Source organism: Hippocampus comes, unplaced genomic scaffold (assembly GCF_001891065.2).
Source record: "Hippocampus comes isolate QL1 unplaced genomic scaffold, H_comes_QL1_v1.1 scaffold130, whole genome shotgun sequence".
Lineage (NCBI taxonomy): Eukaryota > Metazoa > Chordata > Actinopteri > Syngnathiformes > Syngnathidae > Hippocampus > Hippocampus comes.
In genome coordinates this window covers 2,699,157-2,707,606 of record NW_017842057.1, presented here as the reverse complement: position 1 = coordinate 2,707,606, position 8,450 = coordinate 2,699,157, and the positions used below count along the sequence as shown (strand labels likewise).

The following is an 8,450-nucleotide window of genomic DNA, read 5'->3' as shown; positions in this document are numbered from 1 at the left end:
CCGAGAACCCCCTTTGATAAAAAAAAAAAAAAAAAAGGCACAAATTATTTTATATATTTTTGTTTTGCTGGTTAAAGTTCGTTTTAATATTGTGCTCCTGAAATAATGTTGGTGATTAGTTTGAATGCATTATTAGTTATTGATTTTATGTAATTTTATTTTTCAGTACCGTATGGTTTGACATGGTCACTCAAAAAATATTTATTGGTAAATTAAGGATTTAATGTTATTTTTGAATTTCAGAGTGCTTTAAATCTTTTCTGTTCCAGTTACTAAAGCTATTTTTTGTTGTAAGTTGGTCCATAAAGTTGGTCCATATTTCTTTCTTTTTTATTCTCTTGTACGTTAATAAGGATACAGTGTTGTGCAAAGGTGTACTTATAACAAGTTTATTGACAAATGATACTATTTATAGTCGTGCGGGGGGGGGGGGGGGGGTTTTCCTCTTCCTTGGTGGGGCATGACAGAAAATAACTGAGAACCACTGAATTAACCTAACATGCATGCTTTTGGAATGTGGGAGGAAACCGGAGTACCCAGAGAAAACTCACATAGGCACAAGGAGAACATGAAAACTCCACACAGGAAGGCCAGGAAATCAAATTTGCTACAGTGAAAAAACCCCTGTTGTGAAAAATTTCTTGCTGCAAACATGATTTCGTTGTAGAGGAGTTTTACTGTAAAATGAAAATTAAGTGAAATTTGGGACCTTTGAGTAAAGAGTAAATTCAAATGTATTTCATTCATATTTTTAATTTACAATACAATTTATAATACAATTCATAATACAATGCTTGGGTGGAAGCGTAGAGACCAGGATGAGTGAGTATTCATGTTGAAAGTGAAAATATGTAGCATAGAGAACGGATGGATGAAAACTTACCTTTGAGCATGGCGTGTATCTGTCCACCCAGGGTTCATCCTGTTTCCTGTGGCCTAGGTCTGAGCTGCAGATCTCTCCTTTCCTCTTGCGAGGCCTCATTGGTTCAATTTGGGAGCCCAAAATCTGACCCCTCTTCTCTCTACAATCAAATAAATTCTGTCCTGTCAAATCAATGAAAGATTGATCCACCGAACAGTTTGTCAAGAAAGATAACATTTAAATCAACTATTCATCAGGGAATTTCTATAAGTTTTACACATATTCCAATTAGTCACAACAAAAACAATAACAATAAAACAACAATAAAACAGACACAAAGGTGTAAATCTATCAGTATTGTGTATTTCAAGTAGTTGTGTTTTTTCTTTCAAATGCTAATAATAATGAGCCCTCATCATTTGTATTTATTTATCACACATTGTATCTTTACCTGTTATTTTAAACAATATCACCAAGTAAAACAGAAGTACCGTAATAAATGGCTAAACCAAGCGAGCTGGGGTCAATAACTCAACTGAGTCGAGCTTGGTTTCAAGAAAGGTTATTAGGATTTCCAGTCACCTGCCCAATCTAGGAATAGATGTTAGCATAATATCCATTAATAGCGTATTGTATTCAATTGGACAACAAAAACTGCCGGAAAGGACTTTTTAAACTCACTCTGCTTGAACCAGCTTTCTGTTTCAGTGACAGATTTCCATTCTTGACTGTTGTTCTGAACCAAGTCCTGCATGACAGCGAGTAGTCGGCCGACTGAGCATAAACATTTTTCAGCATTTGTCTTCCACAGGGTTACATTTACAAGACAACCGGTGGAGTAACTTGGCACGCGATGAGCTAGTAACCGTATACCATATTTAAAATAATTTCAGAATAAACTCACCAAATTCAACTACCTTTAGCCAAACCTACGCATCAGGGTCGGGGTGTGCTGGAGTCAATCCCATCTGTTTTCGGGAAAATCATGTCATCCAATTCGTCAATGAAGAAAAGAGGTAATTTTGGACAGAACTAACGATTGCAATGAAGCAGAGTAGTTCTGTCTGTTGAAACTCTGCTGATGCGAATGCCGTAAATTTCACGACGGCTGACGTAAACTGAGGTGACATCTCAATTTACGGCAATGTTTTAGGTGCAAATGCCAAAGGAAAATTCATCCGAGACTTCTGACAAAGTAAATTACCGCAAGGCAATCCCTGGTGTCATCTTTTCAGGTCAGTGTGATGGATATTAAACGCAAATATTTAAGACAATATTTCAAACACGGAAGCATTTGTTTTATTTATTTATTTTCAGGTTATGGCACGTGTTGGGTGCTCGCTCGATATGAATATGAGACAACCAAACATCCTGTTAACAGGTATCAAAGCCTCTCAAATAATTAGTTTTGTGATCTTGTGTGGCTTTGTGAATGGCATTTAGGGCTGTTCAAAATAATACAGCAACAATAGCTACGTACTTTACACACTGTCTTAGCCCGAACTGCCGTATGTCGTAATACTTTAAACAAAAGTATGACAAAAAGATTCAAAATAAAACAAATTCATTCGTCGATCTATTTTCTGTAGCCATTGAAGGTAGGGGCATTGTTGGTATTCCGTGAAAGCCGTACCACAATGGAAATAGCCATTAATTGCCATCGGATTTTAAGTCAGAATTGTTTATGCAAAATTTGATTCCAGTACCATAAAAATATTCATTGTGTACTCATGAAAAAAAGTCAGTTCATCAAGCTGCTAATTCCACTTGCTACTGTAAATTATACATTGAATTCAACATATACAGTGGGGCAAATAAGTATTTAGTCAACCCCCGATTGTACAAGTTCTCCTCCGTGAAAAGATTAGAGAGGCCTGTAATTGTCAACATGGGTAAAGCTCAACCATGAGAGACAGAATGTGGGAAAAAAACTCAGAAAATTACATTGTTTGATTTTTAAAGAATTTATTAAAAATCATGGTGGAAAATAAGTATTTGGTCAATACCAAAAGTTCATCTCAATACTTTGTTATGTACCCTTTGTTGGCAATAACGGAGGCCAAACATTTTCTGTAACTCTTCACAAGCTTTTCACACACTGTTGCTGGTATTTTGGCCCATTCCTCGATGCAGATCTCCTCTAGAGCAGTGATGTTTTGGGGCTGTCGTTGGGCAACACGGACTTTCAACTTCCTCCTCAGATTTTCTATGGGGTTGAGATCTGGAGGCTGGCTAAGCCACTCCAGGACCTTGAAATGCTTCTTACAAAGCCACTCCTTTGTTGCCCTGGCTGTGTGTTTGGGATCATTGTCATGCTGAAAGACCCAGCCACGTCTCATCTTCAATGCCCTTGCTGATGGAAGGAGATTTTCACTCAAAATCTCTCCATACATGACCCCGTTCATTCTTTCCTTTACACAGATCAGTCGTCCTGGTCCCTTTGCAGAAAAACAGCCCCAAAGCATGATGTTTCCACCCCCGTGCTTCGCAGTGGATATGGTGTTCTTCGGATGCAATTCAGTATTCTACACGAGAACCTGTGTTTCGACCAAAAAGTTCTATGGTGGTTTCATCTGACCATAACACATTCTCCCAGTCCTCTTCCGGAGTATCCAAATGCTCTCTAGTGAACCGCAGACGGGCCTGGACATGTACTGGCTTCAGCAGGGGGACACGTCTGGCAGTGCAGGATTTGAGTCCCTGGCGGCGCATTGTGTTCCTGATTGTATCCTTTGTTACTGTGGTCCCAGCTCTCTGTAGGTCATTCCCTAGGTTCCCCCGTGTGGTTCTGGGATTTTTGCTCACCGTTCTTGTTATCTTTTGACACCACAGGGTGAGATCTTGCATGGAGTCCCAGATAGAGGGAGATTATCAGTGGTCTTGTATGTCTTCCATTCTCTAATAATTGCTCCCACAGTTGATTTATTTACACCAAGTGTTTTACCTATTGCGGATTCAGTCTTCCCAGCCTGGTGCAGGTCTACAATTTTGTCTCTGGTGTCCTTCGACAGCTCTTTGGTCTTGGCCATAGAGGAGTTTGGAGTGTGACTGACTGAGGTTGTAGACAGGTGTCTTTTATACCAATAATGAGTTAAAACAGGCGTCATTAATACAGGTATCGAGTGGAGCCTCGTTAGACCTCATTTGAAGAAGTTAGACCTCTTTGGCAGCCAGAAATCTTGCTTCTTTGTAGCTGACCATATACTTATTTTCCTCCATGATTTTTAATAAATTCTTTAAAAGTCAAACAATGTAATTTTCTGAGTTTTTTTCCCACATTCTGTCTCTCATGGTTGAGCTTTACCCATGTTGACAATTACAGGCCTCTCTAATCTTTTCAAGTAGGAGAACTTGCACAATTGGTGGTTGACTAAATACTTATTTGCCCCACTGTAGCTGCAATATCAACTTTAAGATGCAAATGCATGTCACTTTTAGGTCACCAGGAAAAGCCAAGCCGAAGCAATTGATTGACGAGTCCGTCATCTGCATCCAAAGTCAGTCAATCATCATAAACCATGATTTGTTTTTCAGACGAAAAATCCAGCAGTAGGTTAGGAATAAGTTGAGACAGAGGGCAGCAATAGAAAAGTCAGCAAGCAGGAACATAAGCAAGATGGGCAGGAGCAGAGCAGAAAGCATCCACCTTCGCCCACAGCCAAACAGAATCAAAATATTCAAACATCATACATGGCAATTTTCCGCGGATCCGCGGAAATCTGCCGTTTTATTTCTTAAATTGATCATTTTTGTGAATCGTCTAAATCCGTTGAGAAAAATTTAGGGGCGGTCAGATACCTTATCGTCAAGTTTTCACGAGCTCTCCCGAACAGTCTCTCTGTTTTCCGTTTGTAAACAGCCCTGCGATTGGACGTGTATGAAAGCTTCAACTAATCAGATCATTGAAGGCATTATTTGTTGCGGGAGTCTTAGCTCGATTATATACGGCCCATCAATTGGTTAACTACAAGCGATTGGACCAATCAAATTGCATGTAACATATTGTTTTACCTGATTCATGGCGGCCTCTTCGTCTCGCAAATTCATTGTTCTCGGATCGTTTTGAGCGGAATTATGAAATTTTTGACGAAAGATCAGGAGTCTTAAATCCTAGAAATTGACTCAAATGTCAAGAATAAATTCCGATTGGACTGGCTTGACAGAAAAGTCACTGTAAAGGTTAAAATTGGTTCCAAGTTCGACGAAGTTACAGAAGCTCTTGGACAATTTTTGAAGAAACCAGACGTAGCAGGCAAAGATTATTGTGTGTACTGTAGTGACTTAATTAACGTGGATGCGTGGCACTGACAGATCATGCAACAAAAGTGAAAAAACATGCCGACAAAATCGCCATTCGACGGAGCAATTATTCTTTGGGATCGGCATTTTTCAAACAAACTTAGTCAGCGGATACAACTAAAGACGTTACTGTATGAGGTAAGAATTAACAGCTTTTTATCACATTTACACAACACTTTATGAATACAAGTCATGAACAAATCTTAAATATGGCAGGGAATGTGTTTACTTTTTTAGTTTTGATTTTGAGCAGCAAATTTGGAGTTACATATTGGTGCTCACTAGGAATGCATAAGCAAAATTGCACAAATTTTCACTTGAAAGAATAGTGAACAATCTTGGGATTTTTTTTTCTGTTAAAGTTTCAAATAGTGTGTAAATTGAATACACTTCATCTTCAGCATGTTTAGTGCCACTTTTGTAAGTAACCACGCCCTGTCCAGGCCACGCCCCCGACCAGGCCACGCCCCTGGCCAGGCCACGCCCTTTCCGCTTTTTTCATCACTCGCCATTGCCATGTATGAAACATTGTTTTTTCCTGTAACCAGTAAGTGGCGTGACCACTATTATGAAAAATAAGTTCGTACATGTCCTCAGGCTGGAATTTCAGCAAATGCGAGAGCTTTTAGAAGATAGGATCATCTGAGTCAAATTGGAGGCTCTTTTATTGTCAGTGAATCATCAGATTTTGCGGCACCGTAATGGCCACGCCCTTCACCCAAATGTCACAATATTCGGCATCGAGCATGGATAATGTGTTGAGGCTTTTCTAATGTATTCTGTGCAATACATTCTTCTCCTTCTCCTTTCGGCACGTCCCTATTCAGGGGTTGCCACAGCGAGTCAGTAATTTCCATCCGCCCCTGTAAACCGTCCTACCAACTCGCATGGTCATCTTGGCAAAAGTTTTACGCCGGATGCCATTCCTGACGCAACCCTCCCCATTTCTCCGGGCTTGGGACCGGCACTGGGGAACAGTGCACCCCCAGGGGAGGGCACTGCCCCCCAGCGGCTGGGTTATTCTGTGCAATACATTAAATGTAAAAATATATATATATATATATATAGTCGTCACCAGGTGGTGGTATATGTCTAACAGAATGTTGTCATTCAGATGTCTTTCCGGGGCAGCAAGGTGGTCGACTGATTAGCACGTCCATCTCATAATACAGAGGTCAATGGTTCGATTTCGGCCCCGACCTTCCTGTGTGGGACTTTGCATGTTTTCCCTGTGCCTGTGTCGGTTTTCTCTGGGCACTCCGGTTTCCCCCCCACTTTCCAAAAACTCACTGGAGCAATCCCTTCAATCTCAGATATTTTACTGGATTTTGTCTGATTTTGAAAGGCCCATAAATTATTGTGCTCTGTGGCTACATGAACACGGAACCTGCCAAAAGAATGTTAGAGCCTCTTCTTTCATCAGAGGAAAAAAGATACCATAGTGGCCCGAATATAAAACGGACTTGTTTATAAGACGACCTCCTCTTTTTCAAGACTCAAGTTTGAAAAAAGACTTTTCGAACACCAAATTAATTTTTTTACAGAAAATAATTACAGTACATCTGAAACAAATGATTATAACAATATATTTGAGAGAAAAAGCAAGTTATTTTGCCTCATTCAAATCTAAAATGCAATCACATTCGTAAATGAATGGCTTCATTTGAAATGGTTTTTGAAATGTAAATTACATCATAACTTCTCCTCAGCTGCAGTATAAAACCTGGCCAATCTTTGACCCACTTTTCTCCAGATTGTCACTACGTTTCTCCATTTTCTGTTATCTCTTCTATTATTTTTGTCTCTTTTCCTTCTTACCGCTATTTTTTTATTTTTCTTCTTCGTGCTACCGCTATTTTTATTCTTCGTGGCAGGGGTTCACTTTGGCTTGGGGAGTCAAGTTCAGCATTCGCTTCATTGATATCTGGCGCCATCTAGCGTTGTGAATGGGTCGAAGATAAGACGACCCCCACCTTTTCAGTCTTATTTCAATGCAAAAAACACCTTCTAATATTCGGGCCGGGCGGCCCGGTAGTCCAGTGGTTAGTTCGCCGTCTTCACAGTGCGGAGGTACCGGGTTCAATTCCAGCTCCGGCCTCCCTGTGTGGAGTTTGCATGTTCTCCCCGGGCCTGCGTGGGTTTTCTCCGGGTGTTCTGGTTTCCTCCCATGTTCCAAAACACATGCATGGCAGGCTGGTTGAACACACTAAATTGTCCCTGTGTGTGTGTGTGTGTGTGTGTGTGTGTGTGTGTGTGTGTGTGGGCGCGCATGGTTGTTCGTCTCTGTGTGCCCTGCGATTGCCTGGCAACCGGTTCAGGGTGTCCCCGCCTACTGCCCGATGACGGCTGGGATAGGCTCCAGCTCCCCCCGCGACCCTAGTGAGGATTAAGCGGTTCGGAAAATGGATGGATGGATAATATTCGGGCCAATACGGTATAAGACGGCCCTGATTATAAGACGACTCCCTCTTTTTCAAGACTAACGTTTGAAAAAAGACTTTTTGAACAACAAATTGATTTTTACACAGAAAATAATTACAGTACATCCGAAACAAATGATTATAACAATATATTTGAGAGAAAAAGCATGTTATTTTGCCTCATTCAAATCTTAATATCTGAAGATTTAAATATGTAAACTAAAGTGCAATTACATTCGTAACTGAATGGCTTTTGGTTTTTCAAATGTAAATTACAACTTCTCCTCAGCTGGCGGTTAACCTGGCCGATCTTGGACCCGCTTTTCTCCAGATTGTCGCGACGTTTCTCCCTTTTCTGTTATCTCTTCTATTATTTTCTTCTCTTTTCTTTCTTACCGCTATTTTCTATTTTTCTTCTTCGTGCTACCGCTATTTTTATTTTTATTCTTCGTGACAGGGGTTCGCTTTGGCCTGGGGAGTCAAGTTCAGCATTCGCTTTTATGGTATCTGGCGCCATCTAGCGCCGTGAATGGGTATAATGTTTAGACCCCGAATATAAGACCACCCCCACTTTTTCAGTCTTATTTCAATGCAAAAATCACCATCTTATATTCAGGCCAATACGGTATGTTTTTCCAGTTTTTACCAATCAGCATTTTAATCTACCGTATTTTCACAACTATAAGGCGCCATTAAAAGTCTAAAATTTTCTCCAAAGTGGACAGCACGCCTTATAATGTCTTGTGTATGCGCTGAGTACCAAAACCTGACTGATAGTGATGTGTCGTTCGCGAACGAGCCGGCTCTTAGAGCCGACTCTTTGAAGTGAACGACATGAGCCGGTTTTTTCGGCCAAAAAACCATTACTA

At 40.5% G+C, this 8,450-nt stretch overlaps 2 protein-coding genes across 8 annotated transcripts in view; one reads left to right on the top strand and one right to left on the bottom strand.

Annotated features, from left to right (window-relative positions):
• The window catches only part of rad17 (RAD17 checkpoint clamp loader component), a 103,931-nt gene extending 101,986 nt beyond the window's left edge, over nt 1-1,945 (bottom strand). For 3 of the 6 annotated variants that reach the window (XM_019860872.1, XM_019860875.1, XM_019860874.1), the window contains exons 1-2: nt 1,767-1,945; nt 884-1,022 (exon numbers count right to left, since the gene is read on the bottom strand). In XM_019860872.1, the coding sequence (XP_019716431.1) occupies nt 884-982 (99 nt within the window). In that variant the 5' untranslated portion in view covers nt 983-1,022; nt 1,767-1,945. Of the gene's footprint in view, nt 1-883; nt 1,045-1,766 lie in introns of all 6 variants that reach the window. The other 3 variants (XM_019860873.1, XM_019860876.1, XM_019860877.1) reach the window with 3 other exon arrangements.
• A 3-nt stretch (nt 1,946-1,948) lies between these two features.
• The window catches only part of ak6 (adenylate kinase 6), a 30,041-nt gene continuing 23,539 nt past the window's right edge, over nt 1,949-8,450 (top strand). Inside the window, exons 1-3 of one of the 2 annotated variants that reach the window (XM_019860886.1) lie at nt 1,949-2,097; nt 2,180-2,243; nt 4,301-4,359. In XM_019860886.1, the coding sequence (XP_019716445.1) occupies nt 2,022-2,097; nt 2,180-2,243; nt 4,301-4,359 (199 nt within the window). In that variant the 5' untranslated portion in view covers nt 1,949-2,021. The remainder of the gene's footprint in view (nt 2,098-2,179; nt 2,244-4,300; nt 4,360-8,450) is intronic. The other variant, XM_019860887.1, reaches the window with a different exon arrangement.